At 32.5% G+C, this 23,894-nt stretch overlaps 11 protein-coding genes and 1 non-coding gene across 12 annotated transcripts; 7 read left to right on the top strand and 5 right to left on the bottom strand.

The window, feature by feature from the left end:
- Window positions 1–283: 283 nt before the first annotated feature.
- Window positions 284–4,245, top strand: PPL_12118 (uncharacterized protein; the record flags this gene model as incomplete). The annotated part of the gene is made up of 4 exons (XM_020582863.1): window positions 284–516; window positions 615–916; window positions 997–2,039; window positions 2,113–4,245. The coding sequence occupies 4 exons, from the start codon at window positions 284–286 to the stop codon at window positions 4,243–4,245; spliced, it is 3,711 nt and encodes a 1,236-aa protein (XP_020429644.1).
- A 159-nt stretch (window positions 4,246–4,404) lies between these two features.
- Window positions 4,405–5,968, bottom strand: limB (LIM-type zinc finger-containing protein; the record flags this gene model as incomplete). The annotated part of the gene is made up of 4 exons (XM_020582864.1): window positions 4,405–4,827; window positions 4,916–4,999; window positions 5,066–5,864; window positions 5,955–5,968. 4 exons carry the CDS (start codon window positions 5,966–5,968, stop codon window positions 4,405–4,407), a joined length of 1,320 nt encoding a protein of 439 aa, XP_020429645.1.
- Window positions 5,969–6,051: 83 nt separating this feature from the next.
- PPL_12120 (uncharacterized protein) lies at window positions 6,052–10,238 on the bottom strand (the record flags this gene model as incomplete). Its single annotated transcript, XM_020582865.1, has 8 exons — window positions 6,052–6,154; window positions 6,839–6,902; window positions 7,236–7,257; window positions 7,455–7,852; window positions 8,246–8,856; window positions 8,936–9,012; window positions 9,088–9,424; window positions 9,496–10,238. 8 exons carry the CDS (start codon window positions 10,236–10,238, stop codon window positions 6,052–6,054), a joined length of 2,355 nt encoding a protein of 784 aa, XP_020429646.1.
- Window positions 10,239–10,686: 448 nt separating this feature from the next.
- PPL_12121 (uncharacterized protein) lies at window positions 10,687–12,008 on the bottom strand (the record flags this gene model as incomplete). The annotated part of the gene is made up of 5 exons (XM_020582866.1): window positions 10,687–10,787; window positions 10,902–10,956; window positions 11,134–11,174; window positions 11,417–11,437; window positions 11,909–12,008. 5 exons carry the CDS (start codon window positions 12,006–12,008, stop codon window positions 10,687–10,689), a joined length of 318 nt encoding a protein of 105 aa, XP_020429647.1.
- Window positions 12,009–12,078: 70 nt separating this feature from the next.
- Window positions 12,079–12,701, top strand: PPL_12122 (uncharacterized protein; the record flags this gene model as incomplete). The annotated part of the gene is made up of 3 exons (XM_020582867.1): window positions 12,079–12,106; window positions 12,263–12,396; window positions 12,522–12,701. 3 exons carry the CDS (start codon window positions 12,079–12,081, stop codon window positions 12,699–12,701), a joined length of 342 nt encoding a protein of 113 aa, XP_020429648.1.
- Window positions 12,702–12,823: 122 nt separating this feature from the next.
- On the top strand, window positions 12,824–12,904 carry PPL_12123. The gene has a single exon. It is a non-coding gene; the product is annotated as a tRNA-Leu (tRNA).
- Window positions 12,905–13,677: 773 nt separating this feature from the next.
- Window positions 13,678–14,071, top strand: PPL_12124 (uncharacterized protein; the record flags this gene model as incomplete). Its single annotated transcript, XM_020582868.1, has 2 exons — window positions 13,678–13,918; window positions 13,968–14,071. The coding sequence occupies 2 exons, from the start codon at window positions 13,678–13,680 to the stop codon at window positions 14,069–14,071; spliced, it is 345 nt and encodes a 114-aa protein (XP_020429649.1).
- A 1,424-nt stretch (window positions 14,072–15,495) lies between these two features.
- Window positions 15,496–16,710, top strand: PPL_12125 (uncharacterized protein; the record flags this gene model as incomplete). Its single annotated transcript, XM_020582869.1, has 1 exon — window positions 15,496–16,710. One exon carries the CDS (start codon window positions 15,496–15,498, stop codon window positions 16,708–16,710), a length of 1,215 nt encoding a protein of 404 aa, XP_020429650.1.
- Window positions 16,711–17,037: 327 nt separating this feature from the next.
- Window positions 17,038–17,500, bottom strand: PPL_12126 (uncharacterized protein; the record flags this gene model as incomplete). Its single annotated transcript, XM_020582870.1, has 2 exons — window positions 17,038–17,123; window positions 17,410–17,500. The coding sequence occupies 2 exons, from the start codon at window positions 17,498–17,500 to the stop codon at window positions 17,038–17,040; spliced, it is 177 nt and encodes a 58-aa protein (XP_020429651.1).
- Window positions 17,501–17,822: 322 nt separating this feature from the next.
- PPL_12127 (S53 family peptidase) lies at window positions 17,823–20,017 on the top strand (the record flags this gene model as incomplete). Its single annotated transcript, XM_020582871.1, has 2 exons — window positions 17,823–17,999; window positions 18,080–20,017. 2 exons carry the CDS (start codon window positions 17,823–17,825, stop codon window positions 20,015–20,017), a joined length of 2,115 nt encoding a protein of 704 aa, XP_020429652.1.
- A 287-nt stretch (window positions 20,018–20,304) lies between these two features.
- Window positions 20,305–22,753, bottom strand: PPL_12128 (uncharacterized protein; the record flags this gene model as incomplete). Its single annotated transcript, XM_020582872.1, has 4 exons — window positions 20,305–20,405; window positions 20,803–21,707; window positions 22,132–22,150; window positions 22,690–22,753. The coding sequence occupies 4 exons, from the start codon at window positions 22,751–22,753 to the stop codon at window positions 20,305–20,307; spliced, it is 1,089 nt and encodes a 362-aa protein (XP_020429653.1).
- An 894-nt stretch (window positions 22,754–23,647) lies between these two features.
- Window positions 23,648–23,891, top strand: PPL_12129 (uncharacterized protein; the record flags this gene model as incomplete). Its single annotated transcript, XM_020582873.1, has 2 exons — window positions 23,648–23,803; window positions 23,871–23,891. 2 exons carry the CDS (start codon window positions 23,648–23,650, stop codon window positions 23,889–23,891), a joined length of 177 nt encoding a protein of 58 aa, XP_020429654.1.
- Between the last annotated feature and the right edge of the window lie 3 nt (window positions 23,892–23,894).

Raw genomic sequence — 23,894 nt, forward strand, 5'->3', positions numbered from 1 at the left:
AAATATCAAAGCAAATCAAAATTCAAAAGAAATTTTCCCAGATTAGTTTTTTAATCTTAAAATAATGAAGATCTTTTCGAATGTCACTCATTGTGTGTTGTTTTAATACAATGAATGAATACGTGTGTGGTGCGTGTGTGTGGGTAATTTATTTTGATTCCAAAGAATTCAATTGACTTGTCATAACAAAAAGTTGGACAAACATATAATATTATATTTATTATTAAAAATTGTTACACAAACAAACAAACAACAAAATATAAGAAATAAATTAGTTTAAATAATGACTGATACTATACCAAAGTTAAAGTTTAATATTGATAGAGGTGGTACTTTCACAGATATCTATGCAGAATCACCGGTGGCACCATACTACTTCATCGAGAAGCTACTCTCTGTAGACCCAGAGAACTACAGTGATGCACCACGTGAAGGTATCAGAAGAATTCTTGAGAGAGCAACTAATAAATCGATTGATAAGAACAATGTTGATACTACTCATATAAAGTCAATTAGGTATGTTTATTATTATTATTATTATTATTATTGGAATAGTTAAAACAAACTAAAGAACTATATATATATACTGATTGTTATTCTTTTAAATTATAAAGAATGGGTACTACCATTGGTACCAATGCTTTGTTGGAGAGAAAAGGTGAACGTGTATTACTTGTAATTACCAAAGGATTTAAAGATCTATTGCAAATAGGCAACCAAGCAAGACCGAATATATTCGATTTGGAAATACATAGACCCGATCTAATCTATGAAGATGTTCTGGAAGTAGATGAAAGAGTTTCTGTTTCAAGTCTTGCTGCCACATCAGACACACCGACAAAAGACAACATAGTTATATTGAAATCACCGGATCTACAAAAGATTAAAGATGATTTAATTGTAAGAGAACCGATCAGTAAAGATAACAAATAGATTATAGCTACTAATATTATTACACAATAATATGATATAACTGATAGAAATATAAAGAAAAAGGAATAGATAGTGTATCGATTGTATTTATTCATTCTTATACATTCTCTTTACATGAAGAGTTGGTCGGTAAGCTGGCGAAGGAAGTAGGATTCAGTCAGGTGTCGCTGTCCTCTCAGTTGATGCCGATGATCAAAGTGATTCCGCGTGGTGTCACCTCGTGTGTCGATGCCTATCTAACACCAAAAATTCAGAATTACATATCAAACTTTATCTCTGGTTTCGATGAGAATATCAAAGATGTAGATATATCGTTTATGATGTCGGACGGTGGTTTGTGTCCGGTCGACAGTTTCCGTGGATTCCGATCGATTCTTTCGGGACCGGCGGGTGGCGTCGTCGGATATGCGCGTGCCACCTGGAGCGAGGAGAACAGACAACCGGTGATTGGATTCGATATGGGTGGAACTTCGACTGATGTCTCGAGATTCAGTGGTAGCCTCGAGCACATCTTTGAAACAGAGATATCGGGACTCACCATTCAGGCACCGCAACTCGACATTACAACGGTGGCTGCCGGTGGTGGATCGAAGCTAAAGTTTCAATCGGGACTGTTCTCGGTCGGACCGGAATCGGTCGGTGCTCATCCCGGTCCGGTTTGCTATCGTAAGCAAGGTGAGCTTGCTATTACCGATGCCAACTTGGTACTCGGTCGTCTCATGCCAAGCTATTTCCCATCGATATTCGGTCCGACACAAGACCAACCTCTGGATGCAGAAGCATCGATTAGAGCCATGACCAAGCTGACAGAGGATGTCAATGCATTCCAACAGTCACAAGGACTGCCAAACATGACAGTCGACGAGGTAGCATTTGGATTCATTCGTGTCGCCAACGAAGCAATGTGTAGACCAATTAGAAATATCACTGAAGCCAAGGGATTCGATGCATCTCATCATATTCTCTCGTGTTTTGGTGGTGCTGGAGGTCAACATGCCTGTGCAATCGCAATGAACCTTGGAATGCCAAAAGTATTCATACACAGATTCTCTGGTATTCTATCAGCATATGGACTTGGTTTAGCTGATTTAGTTGTTGAAAAACAAGTAACTATAAATTATTATTACTAATTTTTATAAATGAAAGTGTTTAACTAACTTGTTTGTTTTATATTTTTAGGAACCATCGTCATTGATTTATAATAAAGAAAATCTATCAACTTTTGAAAAGAGATTGGATCTATTGGTAGATGAAGCAAAGAAGGAGCTGTTGGAAAAAGGTTTTTCAGATGATCATATTGTTATTGAAAGATATTTGAACCTTAGATTCTCTGGTACAGATACTGCAATGATGATTCAAGCTCCGACTGACAATGACTATGAAAAAGAATTCAAAAGTAATTACAAGAGAGAGTATGGATTCTTGATTATCGGTAGAGATTTGTTGGTCGATGATATTAGAGTGAGAGCAGCTGCCAAAGGTTCAACTTTGAAACCAATCGCCATTAATGATGCAGAGTCACCGGAAGCACCAAAAGCAAACCGATTCAATCAAGTCTATTTCAACAATTTAGGAAGAGTGAATACGCCAGTGTATCTGCTGACTGAGTTGTCTGGTGGACATGTAATTGCAGGTCCATCTATCATCATTGATAACACCAGTACCATTGTTGTTGAACCCGGTTGTAAAGCTACCATTCTTCCAAACACCGGTAACATTGAGATTACCATTGGAAGTGGTGCACCAAAGCAGGTATCTACCACGCTGGATCCAATTACACTCTCTGTCTTCTCGCATAGATTCATGAGTATTGCAGAGCAGATGGGACGTACTCTCCAGAGAACATCGGTGTCCACCAACATCAAAGAGAGATTGGATTTCTCGTGTGCTTTGTTTGGACCGGACGGAGGTCTGGTCGCCAACGCTCCACATCTTCCAGTGCACTTGGGATCGATGCAAGAAGCTGTCAAATGGCAAATCGACCACTTGGCTAAAGAATGGCACGAAGGCGAGGTAATTCTTTCGAATCATCCACAATCGGGTGGAAGTCATCTGCCAGATATGACTGTGATAACACCGGTCTATCATGATGGTGCGCCTGTCTTTTACATGGCAAGTCGTGGACATCATGCGGATATCGGTGGAATTACACCGGGATCGATGCCACCATTCTCAAAGAATCTCGAAGAGGAAGGTGTAGCCATTCGATCATTCAAACTGGTGAGAGACGGTTCATTCCAAGAGGATGAAATCAAGAGAATATTTGCCAAGTCACGTAACTTGTCTGACAATCTTTCCGATTTGAAAGCACAGGTCGCCGCCAACAAAAAAGGTATTTCTCTGATGGAGGAATTGATTGGTTACTATGGATTGGATGTAGTTCATGCCTATATGCATCATGTACAAAGAAATGCAGAGTTGGCTGTTAAAGAGATGCTCTGTGAGATCTCATTGAAGCATCAATTGAAAGAAAAAGATACACTATATGCCACAGACTTTATGGATGATGGAACACCAATCAAACTAGCACTGACCATCGATCGTAGTAATGGAACCGCTTGTTTTGATTTCAATGGTACTGGATGTGAAGTTTTCGGTAATACAAACTCGCCACCCTCTGTTACGAAATCTGCTATTATCTATTCTTTGAGATGTCTGGTGAGAAGAGACATTCCTCTGAATCAAGGTTGTCTCAATCCAATAACCATCAACATTCCACAGGGCACCATTTTGTATCCATCGGAAGACGCTGCCGTGGTAGGAGGTAATGTATTGACTTCTCAGCGTGTTACCGATGTAATTCTACTTTCGTTTGGTGCATGTGCAGCCAGTCAAGGATGTATGAACAACCTCACATTTGGTGATGAATCCATCGGTTACTACGAAACTATCGGTGGTGGTAGCGGTGCTGGTCCACATTGGAATGGAACCTCCGGAGTACAGTGTCACATGACCAACACCAGAGCAACAGATGTAGAGATCATGGAGAAAAGATATCCAGTCATAGTTAGACAATTTGGAATAAGAACAGGATCCGGTGGTAAAGGTCAATTCAACGGTGGAGATGGTATCATTCGTGAAATTGAATTCCTAAAGAATATCTCTGTGAGTATACTCTCAGAGAGAAGATCATTTGAACCAAGAGGACTAAATGGTGGATCGAATGCACAACGCGGTATAAACTATGTCTATAAGAAAGATGGTAGAATCATTAGTTTAGGTGGAAAGAACTCTATCAATTTAACAAATGGTGATAGATTAAGAATATTGACTCCTGGTGGTGGAGGTTATGGAACACCATCAAACAAATAATAATAATAGCTATTGCTTGTTATTATATAATTAAATATTTATTTATTTAAAATATTAAATAAAAATAATTTGATTTAGTATTACATTGTATATTTATAATTTAAGTTGTTTGTTTCTTTTTTTTTTTTGTTTTTTTTTTCTCTCTTTTAGTCATTTTGTTTATCTCTTTTTTTCTTTCTCTGCTTTTTCTGCTTCTGCTTTCTCTTTTTCACGTTGTTTTAATTTCTCTTTTGCTTCTTTCTTTGCTAGTTTCTCACGCTCGGTTGCAGACTTCTTGTCACCATGCTTCTTTTGTTTGATTCTCTTCTTGACGTCTTTAGGTAGTGCTTCGAAACATTTGAAACACATTGGCTTTCCATCCCAATCCATGACCTCTTTGCCGAGTAGCGAATCACAACCTGTACAAGTGAAATGCTCACGATGATAAATCTTTCCAAACGCGTCAACTCCCTTATCGATGACTGGTTTATTACACTTGACACAGAGTCTTCCGAAATATTGATGATAATGTGTCTCACAATACGCTTTACCTTGATGCTCTCTAAATGAACTACCTGCAAATGGTACTGAACATGTATTACACTAAACAATAATAATATTTGTATATTAATAAAACTAAACTCTAAATATATATTATACTATCTAGTAATAATAATATTGTAATACAAACTGTAAAATGTTCTGGATGCCAAACTTTACCCAAAGCAGTTACTGAACGACCAACAATTGGTTTTGAACAACTACCACAAATATTCTAAAATAATTATTATATTAATAACATGTAGTTTGATGATTGTTGTTGATAAAATAATAATCTTACTCTAATTTGCTTTTGATAATCTTCATAACAATAGAGACGACCTTCATATTCATGACATGATTTTCCTTTGAATTCACAACCACATTCTTCACAACGGTAATGTTCAGAGTGAAGTGGTTGTCCACCTAGTGTAATATATTCTCCGGTGATTGGTAATTTACATTTGGCACAGATCTGTTGTGACGATGCCAATCTCTTTTGTCTTGCAATCTTGCAGGTCGTACAATAGACCTCGCCATCCTCCTCTTTGTATGGCTTACCCTTGAGTAGTGTTCCACAACCACTGCAACAGAAGCAATCGGGATGATAACGATTACCAACAGCTGTGATACAAGACTCTTCGATTGGTTTCTGACACGACGAACAACGTGGACTGAACAGTTCGTTGTAGTCGGTGTCACAGTAGAGCTTGTCTTCGTGCTCGATGTAACCGCCCTTGAACGGCTGGTGACAGTAGGCACAAACGAAATGCTCTGGGTGATACGATTTACCGAGAGCATTCGTTGAGATACCGATAATCATTTCACCGCAGTGTGCGCAAGGTGGACCGGTCGCTTTGACGGTACGTCCATCCGGTGTAACATTCGCCAGTGAGATTGGTTGCGATGAAATTCCAACTGTTGTAAGACCCGATTGTTGAGTCATCTGTGGTTTCGCAAATCCAGGTCCAGAAGAAAGGAAATTCGACTTTGGTGCTTGATTACCACTCGCTGCCAATCCATTACCCTCTGGTTTGGTACCATCTTGATCACCAAGAATACCAAGTTCCGCCATCAAATCATCCATCTGAGATAATACACTATAAAGAGAATCATATCATATCGAATTAGAAAAATGTGTTGCTAACTAACAGAATCTCTCTGTTTCCAAATGTAATTGATTCTCTTACTTTTTGTCAGCCATTTTTTATATATAATGAATGTATTGATCTTTGTTTTATTCTACTATACTAACTAAATTTTCACAAATTTTAATAAATAAATAACTTAATCTCTTTCTCTCTTTTTCTCTCTTCTCTTTAATTTTCTTTGCTTAGTGCTGTTTGATGCTTGTTTTTTTGTTTTTTTATGAATTCTTAAATCGAATATTCTTTAATTTGATTCTCGATCTTGATGTGATTTGCTTTGTTTTTTATTTTTGTAATAAAAATTTGTTTTTGATTGTATGTGTGTGTATGTGATGATGATGATGATGAGAATGAACAATTTTTAAATATAAATATTATTATACAACATTAAAAAATGATAAAATTTTTAAAAATTTACCAATCACACACAATGCATCCAGTACTACTTTGTGGTAAAAGATTATTTTTTTTATTTTTTAAATTTTTCAAAAAAACCATATTTATTAACGGGTTTTGAAAACCAAAACCAAACAATTCTTTTAAAAAAAAAAAAATAGTTTGTGGGGGAATTTTATATACATTAATCGGGTTCAAATTCAGTGTTTGTCATTAAATAAAAAATAATTAATAATTATTGTTTTCTCTTGAGATTATTATTGCTTTGAATAATAAACTTGAATTATTATTGTATTTATTTTTATTTTATTTTATTTTTTTATCATAGAGAAACATTAATATTTTTGATTCCCAAACGCAGGCTACAATTGTAGTTCCATCATTACATCATACACCCACATAGTTTAGATTTGTCTTTTCGACACCAATATCAATGATTATTGTCAAAATTGTTCTTTCGTTATTTATTTTGGTGTGAAGATTGTACTAACATTTAAATGCTTTTTTGGTAAAGAATTAGAATGATTTACTCATATCTTTGTATATCTAACACATTCACACTGTACGATTCTACTTCGGCTAAGCATGCATATACTAAAAAGATAATGTAGAAAATAGAGTGACACTATGCAAAAACTGAAAAAAGTTGAGTACTTTTCTCATATAAATTTTTGGGGGTAAAAATGGATCCATTTTTTCTTTTTTTTTTTTTTTGCCAGTCGATTGAATCAAATGACCAAGAATTCGTAGCTTCCCATAAGTCAGAATAAAAAAAACAAAAAAATATAGTACTCTTCATTGAGTAATGCAAATTGTCACCTCTGTGATCCAACGAACTGTGAGGTTACTTTCGCAGACTCGTGGGAAATCATAGAGAGAAAAAATTTGTGAATTATTACCAAGCGAGTCATTCTTTTTATGTTTTACCCGCATGATTTCTCAATACAACCTATTATTATTATTAAAAATAAAAAAGAAAAATCCATTTTCAAAAAATTCTCTTTATTTCTCTCTTCATTTTATGAATATTCATGGATAAATCTTATCTTAGCCTTGTTATTATTGAATTTGTTCCAAAACAAATAAAAACATACAAACAAATTGGTTTGATAAAAAATAAAAAAAAATTTATTTAAAAGATCTTACATAGTTTCTCGATGGAATAGTGTCGGTTAAAAGTAGAGCAGTGATATATTCGCCTAAAATTTGATAGATCGGAGAATTTAAAGAGGAGTGGCATAAATTGTTTCTTGAATAATATCCTGGATAATATTCTTTGATAAATTGAAGTGATTCATGAGAATTTGTGAGTATATATGCTTCAAATATATATTCACTAAATGTAGGTCCAATACTGAGAAATTTTAGATCTGAAGGTAATTTACTTTTCATAAAGTCATTAACGGCACCTATAATGAGTGATTCAATTGGTTTTAGAATTTGAGCTTCATTTTCTGATTCATACACCTGTAGAACTCCTCTCTTAATTCTATGATTATATCTCTTCATTGTTAATGATTCCAGTGATTCAGGTAATACACCGACTGTTAGAATTTGATTGAATGAATATCCAAACTCCAATGATTTCAGTGATTTAGGTAACACACCGACTGATAATATTTGATTGAAATCATCTCCAAACACCAATGATTTCAGTGATTCAGGTAACACACCAACTGATAATATTTGATTGAAATCATTTCCAAACACCAATGATTTCAGTGATTCAGGTAACACACCAACTGATAATATTTGATTGAATGGATATCCAAACTTCAATGATTTCAGTGATTTAGGCAACACACCAACTGATAATATTTGATTGAATTTAAATCCAAACACCAATGATTCAAGTGATTCAGGTAACACACCAACTGATAATATTTGATTGAATCTATCACCAAACACCAATGATTTCAGTGATTCAGGTAACACACCAACTGATAATATTTGATTGAATGAATATCCTAATGATAATGTTAATAGTGATTTAGGTAACACACCGACTGATAATATTTGATTGAATTCACCTCCAAACACCAATGATTGCAGTGATTCAGGTAAAACACCAACTGATAATATTTGATTGAATGCAGATTCAAACCTCAATGATTTCAGTGATTCAGGTAACACACCGACTGGTAATATTTGATTGAATGAACATCCAAGCTTCAATGTTAATAGTGATTTAGGTAACACACCGACTGATAATATTTGATTGAATTTATATCCAAACACCAATGATTTCAGTGATTCAGGTAAGACACCGATTGATAATATTTGATTGAATTCATTTCCAAAATTGATCTCAGTGACATTGACGGAGGTATTATGAAATGGAGTATTTAAATTGAATGTAATTGAACAGTTATTGGTGATGGTTTCAATATATTGGTTTAATAATTGATTCAATGATTCTCTATTCTTTGGACTCCGATCCAACAATCGATGAATAAATTCAATCAATTGTTTTGAATATCTGCATTCTGAAATCTTAATTTCACCATTAGATTGGAATAGTTGATGATTATTTCGATCATCTGGATGACTGATCAATTTAAATATTCAAAAATAACGAGTTAATATCAATTGATTAAATATTTTAAAAATGAATATCGAGTATTTACCAACATAATAATTTGAGTATTGTTGATCCAATTGAAAAAATGTCACATGATTGTGCGTATTGTCGTTTCATTGCCTCCTAATTATATTATTGTTTGACTTAGCTATTATCTATGTTGATGAGTAAATTAGCTAGAAGATAGAATTTACTTACTGGTGAAATATATCCAATTGTTCCACGAGTTGCATTTATAAGTGTATTTGAGTTCATATCAACAATGGTTGGTTCTGATAATTCATGATCGATACATTTCGAATTAAAATCACTTGTTTCTTGAAGATATTCTTTTGTATCTTGATATTCAATGATTGTTGATTTATCAATGAATTTACAACATCCAAAATCACCAAGAATCAAAGTACTATAAAATTTATCAATGAATATATTTGATGGCTTGATATCACAATGAACAATTCCATGTTTATCAAGATCCAAAAGAATATTGAAAAGATCTGAAATATATTTAATGATATCTGATTCTTTAAAGATTCTATTTTATTTAATATCAAAGTGGTTAGTTGTAATATATTTATCAAACTTAATTTTATATATTATACATACAAATTTAGATCTATTAAATGTTTATACATTTGAGCAAGATCACCACCATCACAATATTCAGTGATGATATGAAAGATTTGATTGTCTTTATCATGATGATAGTCAACAAGTTGAACAAATCTTTGATTTCCTTTGAGTAATTTCATTGATTTGATTTCATTCACAACTCTTTCATAAGATTTTTGATTATCTTTATAGTTTATCTTTTTATAAACATACTTTTGAATTGATTTGTTAGTTTTAAAAATTATCTTTTGATTTATAATTACTTTGAAAAATGAACTTACCAATCTTTGATCAGTGCCACCCACTAAAAATACTTCATTGATATCATTACTGTTTGTAAATCTTGATATTAAATGATATCGTTTGTTATTAATATATAGTTGTTTGAAATAGTAAAGATTGTTTTCGAATAGACCGCTATTCAAACATTTCAGAGTAATGGTGATAGTGTATGATTGCGATTTGTTTAGTATCTCTGTATATATAGATATCGGTAGAGTTCTTATTATAATTATTTGATATTGGGTATCGACAGTATCTGGTATTACAATTTCATTTTCATTGTCATACCCATTAACACATCTAACTAATATGATATTTTTGTGTTGTTCATTATCTTTATTTTTCAAATGATTATAAATTAAAACTGTAAAACTATCACAGGTATAATTCAAGATAGTTATTTCATTTCTTCCGTTGATTAATTTATTAGTTTTCTTGACTAAATCTGTATTCATTTCAAAAATAAGTATATAAATACAAATTAAAATTTGCTACGCTTTAAAAAAAATAGATAAAATGAAAATGGGATCTCAATTGATAAAAAACAGTTGTTTTGTGATTAAATTAATTTGAATGAACCCCACGATTTGTTACACATTTAAAATGCTTTTCTTCTTATGATTTTTTTTTTTGTTACACTGCTATTCTAATATTAATTATTTTCGTGAAAGAAAATAGATAGAGGTACTAAGTACATGATTTATTAAAATTATTTTGAACAGAATCTTAATATGGTAGTATTCGTACTCGCATCGCGTATCCAAATGATTCTGATCGATGATTGTTCATAGTTTTGGAGCAAACAATGCATCTCGTCAAACTGATGATGCTATCATTCTGGAATAGATCTTTGATTGGTGGCATTGTCGTCCTTTAACTCTGGAACTAGTTACAACAACATTATCACGAGGAACGACATGTTGTTACATCGATCGAATTCGAATCACTCCAATGAGACTTGTTTCTTTGATGGTCTACCAGGTCTTTTGGTGTCGATTGTTCTTCTGTGTTAAAATATTAATATTTTTACGAACAGTTGAAGCTATTCTATAGTTGTCGATATTTCTTTCGATAGACGTTTCACATTCAGCTATAATGTAGTCTACAAGATCTCTAACTTCTAGATGTGTTTGTAGCAAGAGTGAGCAGTTTCTTTGATCTTGCAGAGAGATTCTTAAAATAGAAATTGAATCTTGGTTAGATTTCTAATAAAGTGTATCATACAAATAGACATGGGAATGTTTATATCTATTGCTTTCTTTGACAAGCTTTCTTGTTTATATGTTTCAACTCTTGTTATTCTTTAACTTCAAGGCAGAGGTCGTAACTGCAGATAGAATCTAAAAAAACATTTGTACCAACTCTGGTGTAGTTTATTCGTGTAACTTCTACTATTAAATTTATAAATAAAAATTAAAAAGTAAAAAAAATAAAATCAAATTAAAAAATTAATATAAAATTAATAGTCCAAAACATACAACCAATATATGTACATATCTATATTAATTTGAAGTTGGTTTGTGATATGGAATGAGAGTTTATAATAACCTCTAGTTGGTTTATATATATAATAGTACGAGATAAGATGTTGGTTTGTGTGATGCTGTATGTTGTTTCATTTATTAAAAATTACTTTCACCAGCTGAAAAGTAAGCTCATAAAAAAAAAATGTATATTTGAATAGAAATATATATATCACACCCTATTCCTCACACACATTTTTAGATAAAATAAGATAAATGAAGTAGAAACAATCATCAGTAATTAAAGTAGTTTGATGAAGGTGATAACACACCAACCACCCATATATATGAAGCCAATAAAGCTGCAATCAATAAAAACAGACTGTGATGCTGATGAATGATACTAGTTTATTTGTTGTGAATATAAACAGAAGCAACCAGCAACCTGATCAGTATGTATCACACACTCGTACCCAAACTGATATGATAGTTAGAAATGAATGTATGAAGATATAGGGGGATCACTTGTGTTATCATTTGAACAATAAATGATTTGTAAAGTTTTAAACTTTGATGTTCAAAAATAAATTTAAAGTGTCAAAAAAAGATCGAGATATTTTTAAATATAAAAAAAAAACAATGGGAAAAGTGTCAAATATAACCTTTAACAGTTATATGAAAATGACCATCTTTTTCTTGGAAATATACTGTGGTATCAAGTTCAATACTAAGTCTTATCAATTCATTCTTTAAAAGTGACATTGTTTAGAATATTTATATATAAATAAAAGGAAAATGACATCTTTATTCCCATCAGGACTTCACACATATAATGGTAGCTGTCACTGTGGTGCTATCAAGTTTACAGTTCAATTAGACTTACCAACCCAACCAACAACTAAATGCAATTGTATGTATTTAATAAAAGATTGATATCTTTACAACTAACAACCATCTTTGATCAACCTTCTCATTAATTGACAAACTTTTTTTTTTTATTATTTTAATCTATATAGGTTCTATTTGTCTAAAACAAAGACATTGGTGTGTAATCGTAGAGAACAAAGAGCACTTCAAACAAACAACAGATAGTACTTCAAATTCAGTTTATACATTTGGTAGTCATGGTGTAAAACATAATTTCTGCAAGGTAACTTTTAATTTAATACTGCGTGAGTGTGTGTTAGGGGGTTGTTGAGATGAGAGTGAGAGAGTACATAGTAATTTATTCAAAAGATCGATTGCTAACTTAGCTACTTCATTACAAAAACAAAGACTTGTGGAATTTCTGTATTTGCTGATTGCAATATTGAGGGAATGGGTGAATTCTTTGCCGTTTGTATTAATGTTATTGACGATCTAACACCAGAGCAGCTCGATGTCTTACAAGTCAATTACACGAACGGTAAAGATAATGATTGGTTCGCTCCACCAGCAATAACTAAATATTTGTAAAATAAAATTATTTTGATTATTGTACTTAAGAGGATATAATAGAGAGGGAAATCAAGATATTTTATTGTTAACAATTTCCAAAAAATTAAAAATTACAAATAGGAAAATCTCCCCATCAGCAAGCAAGCTTAGGAAAGTGGTTAAATCCGCTAGACTCAAGTTCTAGTCCGCAAGGTTCGGGAGTTCGAATCTCCCAGCTTGCACATCCTTTTTCTGAATACATGTCCGCATGCGAACAGGCATCTTTGAAACAGAGTAATTTTTTAAAGATAGGATATTCGAACTCCTTCTTTTTGTCATATAAAAAAGTAAGAGTTTCTATAACTTTAGTTATTATTGAATACAACAGTTCCCTAGATTCTCTTTTTAAGCTATTATTACTTAAAAAAATCATGTTTGAATCTCGGTGTTTGATATTTGTTTTAACAAGAAGATCTACAAAAATTTGTCTTGATTCAATCTGTAGAATATTTAATTTTTAATCTTTTAAACAACAGTAGTTTTCTTAAACAAAAAAAAAAACACCCAGACTACATTCAATCCATACAGTTTGATAAATCTTGTTGTAGTACTTTTATAAACAATATGATATTGGTACAGTGTTTAAACACTGTTAATATGATCCTCAGTCATACTTTAAAACAAATGCGATTATTAATTTTTAATAAAAGGGAATGAATGTAAAATAATCTAATATATTTATTCAATAATTTTTTCTCTCTCTTCTTTAAATAATATTATTTATTTGCTAAATTATGTGATTGATGTTTAATCAAGTTCTCATTTTCAGTTGATTATTCTTTTTTTGATTGTTTTTTATAAAATTTAAATATTATATTTTCTTAGAAACATTTAATTTTACATCATTATCAGTACATTAAAAAACAAAAAAAAAGTAAATGAGCAAAAACAAAAAATATCTAAAATTAATTCGTATTTAGATAATTGATATCAAACAACTATTCTTATTTTAAAAATGAAAAGAAAACATCAGAATAGTATCAGCTCAGATGACAATGAAGCACTGCTCCAACTTTCAATGTCAATTGATGATCGAAATGATCAAAAACAAACAATCGTGTTACCTTCAGGTGAATCAATAACGAAAGAACAACTTTTATCGAAATTAATCGATTTGCATCCAAATACTGATGCTTATTGCAAGTTGGCATTAATCTTAATAAATGACAATCGATCATCTATCATTCTTCTATCTGGTCAATCAATTACAATATAACAACTTATTAGAAAATATAAAGTCAATAGATTGTGATCCAACCTATTTTTTAGCATACTATAAACTGGCAATGACTCTTCCAGGTGGTGAATCAATCACACTAAATAACGGACAATCAATGACTGAACAATAGAATGTAACCCAACCTATTCCAATTCATATCATAACCTTGCAGTGACTCTTTCAACCAGTGAACCAATCAAGATTTATGGAAAATCAATGACTGAACAGCAACTATACTTAAAGTCATTAGAATTTGATCCCAACGATTTCAGTTCCTATTATAACCTTGCACTTTCACTATCGCGATATGAAACAATCACACTCCAAAATGGTGTGAGTATGACAGAACTGCAACTTAAAATCAATCCAAACTTTTCAGATTCCTATTATAACCTTTCATTTTCACTATCTCTCTATGATACAATCACACCTCATAATGATGTGAGAATGACAAAACAACAACTATTATAGGAATCACTAAGACTAGATAATACACAAAAATCAGCATTCAAACACATTGGTTTAACTCTTTTGAAAAACAAAACAAACCATTACACATCCAAATGGTGAACAAATGACAAGAAGACAACTACTTCGAAAAAGAAAAGACCTAAAAACATAATGCTAGAATGCAAAAAAAGCTGTGCAAAAAAAAAAACCCAAAGAAAAACTTTAAAGTTTAAATTAAAACAATTTATTTGAATAAAGAATGTTTGTTGGTAAAAAAGAAAAGATTATTTTTTAATAGAGTTGTTCTTCTACAGTCTTCGACAACCCTAAAGAATCAGAGCACAGCACTGTATTTATTGAATCCTTCTATAACAATATTTTCATAACCAGTTAATAAATAATTAAAGTATTAATAATCTTTTGTGATATAATTATTCTATTGAAAATTCTTTTGGAAGATTGGTATTGAGGTTTAATGTACCGTTTCTCAAAAGAATAACTCTGTTTTATTTAGTTACCACCTAAATTTTTATTTTAATAAAAAATCTCGAATTTTTAAAAATTTAGGTGGTAAAAAAATGAAAAAATATAAGATTTTTTTGATGGTATTGAAAAACAATCTTGAAAAACGAAAAAATCATCCAAGCTCGATATCCTGAAAAATATTATTTTTTATTTAATATTGATTTAATTATTTTTATTTTTTTTTGATAATCTTTAAATAAATATAGAGATCTTTTTGTTTAGTGGTCAAATCAATCAAATCTTTTATTTATTATAAAAATGAAATCTATAGTTATATTATCAACCATATTATTTGGATTTTTTGTATCCATTCAATCACAAACTGTATATAATTTCTATTTAAATCCCAATATAAATAATTATAATTCTTCCGAACCATGCGGCCAGAATTTAACTAATGCCTGTCCAGATATCGTTACTGCTCTCTTATCGTACGCTCTTGTGGAAACGAATGAAACTGCTGTCATTTTGAATCTAGGAAACTACACATACTCTGGAGTAAACAATACCAATCTATACACCTTCAACAGAAACATCACTTTCACAGGAGACTCCATTAACAATCCAGCCTTTATCGAAATGAACAAAACCAGCAATTTCATTTGTATTACCGATTCTCTCGATCTCTACAATGCAGTCTATTCCAATGTAACCTTACAATATTTGAATTTCAAAGAAGGTCAATCAACATACGGAGGTGTGGTTTCGATCAACATGACTTTGCCAGCACCAGTCAGCTTGAATTTAATTGGAGTTACTGCCATCAGCAATTTGGCAGCATATGGAGGTGTAGTTGGTATAGTAGCTGCTTATACCACCGATACTGTTATTACTTTGAAAGATTCTACCTTTAAACTCAACTATGCTTCTTATGGAAGTGCTTTCTACTCGGTCTTTGATAGCTCGTTGGTCATTAGCAATTGTATCTTTGAATCGAATAATGCCCAGTCTTATGGAACTATTTATACCATATACGCCAATGTATCAATGGATACAGTCAGCTTCATTACCAATACTGCCCAAGATAGTATTGTCTATATCAAAAAGGCTCCTACACTTGTATATTTAAATGCAATTACATTTACTGGAAATTTCCACTATTCTAATCAATACGGTTTAATTTCCATCTATGATTCATCAGCAATCATTTATAATTCCAACTTCAAATCGAATCAACAAGGTAGTGCTATTCAAATCTCAACTTCACTTGGCTCCTTGGAGATCCATAATTCAACCTTTGACTCGAATGTAAATGCCAACAATGGAGGTGCTTTATTAATTAGTGGTGGAGCATCAGTGAGAATCTATGGCTCTGTATTTACAAATAATTTTGCTATCAACAACGGTGGAGCTATTTACAACAGCGGTGGATACACCTTTATCATTCAAAATTGTAATTTTACTGGAAACTCGGTAACAAACAATACCAGTGGTGGTGCAGTCTACATATATTCATTGGGAGGTAATGCCAGTATTGAGAATTCAACCTTTAATTCCAATTCAAACTCTCCAATCTATTGTAGTGATAGTACGATCTATATGGATAATTTGAATACCACCTCTCAAGAAATCCTTACTTGTTCCCATCCATATGAATGTACACTCACTGGTAATTCCTCTATTGGGTTATGTCATGACACTTCGAGTCATGAGGAACCTCATCACTCCTCTGGTAATTCAGATATTGGAAAATATGTTGGTATTGCTTTTGGTTGTGTAGGTGGTATAGTTTTGGTTGCAATTCTAATTATAGTTATTCGTAGAAGAAATAGAAATAGATACCAACAATTTTAAGAAGATTTAATAAATTTTAAATAAAACATATATAATTATTTTTTAAAAGATTTTTTAGTTCTTAATATAATATAAAGAATCTATAATGATTTTAATAAAATTCATTTATTTTTTATAACCAAAAAAAAAAATTAAAAGCCAAGGTAAATTTAATAATGATTTTAAATAGGTATACAATTTCAACTTATTTCCATTTTGTGTATACTTAAACAAAATCTTTTATTGTCAGTATTAAATCAGATCTTCAAATCTATTTCATTCATCATTGATTACTCTATTTGGAAGTATCCTTGATTTCCTAATTGATGTCATCAAGATCAATTCAATTTAATCTTTGAAATGAGTGTTGTTTTGAAAAGTAACCAAACTTTTCTTTTGACTTGTCATTTGCAAAAGTTGGTTAACTATTCTTTCTCTACAAAAATAAAAATCAAAAGAAAAGTATTGTTGTTTTGTGGAGTGCAAATAAAGAAAACCGTTTAAAAGCACCTCCTAAAAAAGAAATAAAATCATATGAAATCATCATTTGATTTTTTTCAATTAAAGAAAGGAGGGAGAAAACAAAACAAAGCTAAATTAAAAATCTAAAAAAAATCGATGGCGATTATTAAAGATGGTGGAAATAAAAAATCATTACAAATTAAGATGTTTATGTTTTGTTGAGAAACGCTAAACACAAGTAACTATAACCTCATTTACCACCTACTTTATGCTCCTCAGCTTTTTCAAAGTGGGAAGCCTTCAACTTTTCTTTTGAACATTCAAACTCTTTTGGGTTTCGTTTTTTCATTTTTTTTTACGAATTTTAAGAAATTTTTCATAAAAAAAAAATATATTTTAAAAATCTTTAAAAGATTCATCTAATTCCCACCCATCAGTGACATGTCCAATACCAACTAAACGACGTAAAAAAGGGGGGTGATACGAGTTTGTTTTTTCATATATTTTTATTTTATTTTTTTTTTTATTTTTGTAAACTACGAGTATTCACTGATCAAAGGAGGTGTGGTGAACAGAACCTACCAACTACTATAAAAGACGACCAATTGGGACAGTATTTTTCATCATAAACAAATACTTCTAAATATATATATATATAAACAACAAATAAAATGTACAAAGTATATTTTGCATTGTTGGCTTTAATTGCTATTGCTACAGTCTCTGCCTCTGTCGCTTCCAGACAGATGGTCATTGCTCAAGTTGAAACCGATACTCCAGCTCACTTTGTTTTATCAAACAGAGCTTCACAAACAACTATTTTACCATTCAAAATTTTATTAAAACAAGTATGTAATAATTATTAAGAAATTAATTAATTATCCTGATTATTAATAAAAATATTTTCTCTAAATTAATTAATTTCCAGAATAATCTCGATGTCCTTGAAGAAATTTTCTGGGAAGTTTCAGATCCAAAGTCCGATGCCTACGGTAAATTCATGACCAAAAACGAAATCGATATGTTGACAGGTGCCTCCGACGAGACTGTCAAGGCCGTCACCCAATGGTTGTTCGCCAGTGGTCTCACCAAGTTTGACTTTATGGTCTCTGCCGATTACATCCAAGTCAGAACCACCGTCAACAAGATCGAGAAGTTGTTGAACGCTCAATTCTACGACTACGTCTCTGCCTCCACCGGTAACCTCCGTACCCGTATCAACGGTCGTGCCTACATTCCATTCGATTTGGCCGAGCACATCGACTTCATCGTCGGTCTCTCTGAATTCATCGAAGATCCAAAGATGAATATCCAAACCATCCCAGGTGCCAAGAAGCCAGTCCGTGCCAACGCCAGAAAAGCTGCCGATTTGACCATCACCCCTGCCGTCATCAAGAACTACTACGGTGTTCCAGCCAGCCAAGTTGCCACCAACGACGCCAACTACCAATCGATCGCCGCTTTTGGTGACTACTTCTCAATGGGTGCCCTCAACTACTTTGGTAAGACCTACAAGATCTCCAATGTCCGTGTCAACCGTCAAGGTCCAAACTGTTTCAACGAGAACTGTGACCAAATGGAATCCGACTTGGATATCCAATACTCAACTGCCATGGGTTTGAACGTCTCTACTCTCTTCATTAACCACGCCAACGGTGAATGGGTTTTGGATTGGGCTATCCAAATTGCCGATGCTTCACCATTGCCAATGATTACCTCTCTCTCCTACGGTTTCTCTGAAATCGAACAATGTGTCCTCACCAACGAATGTACCACCGTTGGTTACTCCAATCTCCAATATGTCGAACGTTCCAACGTTGCCTTCCAAAAGTTGGGTCTCATGGGTATGTCCATCTTGGTTTCCGCCGGTGACGACGGTGCTCCATCGTTCTTCTACGCCTCTGGTAACTGTCCATTGGATGCCTCCAAGTACTGCCCACTCGGTGGTTGTGCCTCTTCCTCCACTCAATGTCCATCCGTCACCATCAGCTACGCTGCAAACAACACCGTCTGTGTCTTCCCAGGTGGAACCGGTAACCCAACCTGTGGTAACATCTTGAACCAAGAAGGATCGGCCGCTCTCAACCAATTCATCAGCGCCAACAAGAAATGCAAGGTCTCCATCGAACAAGATTCCCAACAAAACTATCACATCCACTCCAATTGCGCATGCAGCTCACTCAACACCATCACCCACTCTGGTTTCAAGGTCTCCGGTTACACATACAGCGAGAGCAACGGTGCCATGTTCTACCCAGACTTCCCAACCTCCTCGCCATACGTCACCTCTGTCGGTGCCACTCAAATCCTCTCGATGTCGCAACCAGAAATTGTCTGCTCCATCTCAACCGGTGCCATCATCACCGGTGGTGGTGGTTTCTCCAACGTCCAACCACAACCAGCCTACCAAGAACCATCCGTCAACAACTACCTCCAACAAAACGTCAACCTCCCACCAGCCGGAACCTACAACACCTCCGGTCGTGCCTACCCAGACATTACCTTTGTCGGTCACGCCTACTCCATCGCCTACACCGGTTCCGACTCTGACACCTGTCCATGCCAATTGGGTAACGTCGACGGTACCTCCTGTTCCTCACCAACTCTTGCCGGTCTTTTCTCGTTGGTCAACGACAAGCTTTTGAACGCCGGAAAGTCACAACTCGGTTTCCTCAACCCAATGCTCTACCAAGCTCAAGAGAACCAACCATCCGTTTTCCACGATATCACCACCGGTGACATCTCCTGTAACCGTGCCTACTGTTGTGAATACGGTTTCCATGCCACCCAAGGTTACGACGCTGCCTCTGGTCTTGGTTCAATCAACTTCCCACAATTCCAAAACTACGTTCTCTCTCTTAAATAAGTTATTTAAGTTTTAAATAATATTCCAAATCAAACTATCGAATCCGATCGAAATCAACAAACAAAACAATATATCTAAAATATATATTGCTTTAAAAAACATTACTTTTTTTCAAATCATCTAATTTTAAAATATATTTAAAATTTAAATTACCACCCACTTAATATATACCTTTTCTTTGTATATATTCAACAATCTATATATATGTAAAAAAATAAAAAAAATTTAATTAAAATCTATCTACTTTTTATTGCATTTAAAATCACAAGTCAGACAATTTTAATATTTTATTGCAAAGACTTAGTTATTAATATTTTTTGTTGGAAAATCTTAATAGGTGATCCTGTTGTTTGCTGAGAGAGTTGTGAAGATGATTGAACAAATGATCCTAAATTTAATAAAATGGTTTAGAAATTTAATTAACATAATACTAAAATTATTATTAAATAGAAAAACAAAATAATAAAATAATTTAAACGTGACAAAGAATATACTGGAAAGACATTTATGAAGAATCTAAAAACTTTAATTACATTTTATACAATTATTATATGATATTTATTATATTTTGTATATGTTAAAATTCAGATAAACCAAGTGAACAAAACAAAAAAAAACCCAAAGAGCGAAAAAACTAGTGACAGAGGCGCGCCACCACTTTTTTTTTTTTTAACTAAAAATGATTAAGAAATCAATTACAATTTAACATATATATATATATATTTAAAGTTAAGAATTATTTATTTATTGATATATATATTTAAATAAAAATATAGATTATAAACCAATTTTAAAAAAAAAAGCTGGCAGGGCGTCTATCCGGTTTGCAGATACGGTCGAAGACAGGAGCTCTCCGACAATCCTATTCATGGCAGCTGGGAATGCCTTTCTGGCAACACGTTTGTTACTGGCAAGGAAACAGGCAGCACCTTTCAGGATCGAAAGGAACACGGGTCTACCTACACCTGTACGTGATTCAGATCTTGAAAGCACCACACCGAGACCGTTAAGTGTTTCCAATGGTCTGACCGCAGAGTGTACACCACTTGGGTCTAGGTGGAAGACTGACAGACCGTCAGATCCCTCATTACGAACAACAAATGCGGAGGTGTCTTGTTCGTCGGTGTACAAGGCAACAGCAGCGATGAATCTAGAAGTATGGAAATAAACAAGAATATCATTCAAACCATCGACGTTAGAACAGGATTGAATCAAAAATTGCTTACCTTGGATAGCAGAGAGTGCATCAACAGGATCGTTGACAATTGGCTCATCTTGTTCGATGTCCATTCCACCATCATGATCCTCATCGCACTGGGAGTCAGCAGCAACACGGGTGTTAGCAGCAATACGAGTGGTGGCAGTAGCACGAGTGGTGGAAGCAACACGAGCGGTATCGTTGGCTGATTGAGATCCTCTTAGAGTGGTGTATTCCAATCCTTTCTTTATAAGTTTGCTGATGAAGGCTGGGCATCTGGCAACTTCTTTGTTTGAACCATTTGGGATTGGAGTAAAGTTGTTGTGAATCGATGGTGCTTCATATCCAATCTTCATCTTTGGTGGATATCTCAACTTTCTGGTACTCTTGAGGCTAAAGGTGACCCACTCGGTAGTGCCATTGAAATTTGTCTCACCATCCTTCGAGAAACTCAAACGATATGCTCTGGAGATGGCAAATTTTTTGATGTTGCTAGTACAGCAAAAATCTATGAAACCCGGACAGAGGTGTCAAAATATCAAACAGTAATACATTTATTTGTTATAGAAACTAATAAATATATTCTAAGATAGATCTTTGTAAATGATTAATAATTAAAAAGAAATTGAATCTTTTATCATTTTAAAAAAAAATAAAAAAAATAAAAGATAAAATTAATTTGTGCAATATTTCTGAAGTAATAAAATATTTTTTATTATAGTACTTTTAAATTTATTTTGAAATATTTAATTATATTATATATAAGAATGATACAAAGTAAAATGTTAACAGAAAGATAAAAGATTTGTGGAATACTTGATTTGGATTACTGAACAGCACAAGAGGTTATTGGTTCAAAATACAATTCTAATTTTCAACAGTTTCAAGACTAAAGAAAAACTAAGCAAAAACAAACTCATCACTGAACACAAATACTATATGTATAAAAAGAATAAATATTTAAAAGATTACAATTATATTTAAAATACAATTTAAAATTTTTTTTAAAAATCAATTATATCATTAAAAAAAAAAAGGATAACAATACATTTTTAAAAAGATAAATCAATAACATTATTAGAAGAATAATAAAGGATTAAGGAATTACTTTCAGAAATAATACAAAAAAAAACCTTTTAGACTCTTCTTCATATTCAAAATGTAAAGGTTTTTAACTGATTTTACATAAACAAGGATATTGTTTTTTTTAGAAAAGTAATTTAACAGATGAAACGAAAATAAAACAAGGAGAGTATAGTATAAAGAAAGTTTATTCTTTAAAGGAGTTCCCGATTATAGAACAACTAATATTCTATTATTAAGTTGAAAGTGGTAGATTCAAATTCAATATTTTCTCTCATTAATTTAATATCGAACTGGATACTTAGACAATCTATCTTAAGCTCTAGATTCCCAGATTTTTTAGAAATTTTAGAGTATGATATATATCGACGAATAAATAATATTGTTTAACTAATTTTAGTATATTCCACAACTGTACAAGACATCTCACTTGTCATCAATATTCTAAAACTCATTATTATTTTTTACTTAAAATGCATTCTTAACTAAATTTGATAAATAAACAAACCAGTCAGGACCTGAATGTTTTTTAAAATTCTTGGGTATTCTTGAGATAAATATATATACTAGATGCCATTCATTCTAAACTCAATAGAGCTCTTAAATAATGTTAATAGTGTTGATATGAAATGACACCGGAGTACTGCCAATCACTATATGAATCAATACCAAACAGATTGAATCAAGTAATCCTCAACCAAGGTTATTGGACATCCTATTAATTGTTTTCTTTTAAATCAATTTAAATGTATATAAATAAAAAATATTTTATCACTTCAGAAATATTGCACAGTTAATTTTAGTTTTTTATTTTTTTTATTTTTTTTTAAAATGGTAAATATTTCAATTTTTTTCTAATAATTAATCTTTAACAAAGATCTATCTTAGAATATATTTATTAGTTTCTATAACAAATAAATGTATTACTGTTTGATATTTTGAAACCTCTGTCCGGTTTCATAGATTTTTGCTGTAGTGTACTTGGTTAACACTATCTTGGAACCAGTTGGATCAATTGTGAGTACTGCTGCGATAGTATAGAATTGGGAACCAAGTTGGACTGATGATTGGTTTAGATCGATATTTTGTTTAAAATCGATGACAATCACAATTTCGTTGGATGATTGGACCTCTTCGTTGAATCTGGCGCGAATGGTGTTCTTTAATTGGACAGATCCAAGTAGAATTTGTAATACTCCTCTTCCTCATTAAATCTAGCTATTGTTTTTGTTGGCCAATTTCTTTCCATCGCAGCAGTACTCACAATTGATCCAAGTTAACATATAGATATAAAGTAAGTCAGTTGATTGAAGAAGCTCCTTCGTAGTTGGTAGAGATAAGCTTAGGAAATGTCTATTCCTAACAAGAGTATAACTGAATCTGATAGTGATAAATTTATTTTTTCAAATGGCAGAAGATTTGAAATAGTAAAGATTAAAGAATTCGACTTAATTGATATTTCATCTATAAAAACAATAGAATCTAAAATGCAATTTGTTACTGAGGTATTTATATTAAAATGAAACAATCAACCCTGTCTTTAATTTATTTATTAGTTATTTTTGTTTTAAGCCTAGAACATCAATGAAATAAACA

The sequence above is a fragment of the Heterostelium album genome (assembly GCF_000004825.1).
Source record: "Heterostelium album PN500 unplaced genomic scaffold PPL_scaffold10, whole genome shotgun sequence".
Lineage (NCBI taxonomy): Eukaryota > Evosea > Eumycetozoa > Acytosteliales > Acytosteliaceae > Heterostelium > Heterostelium album.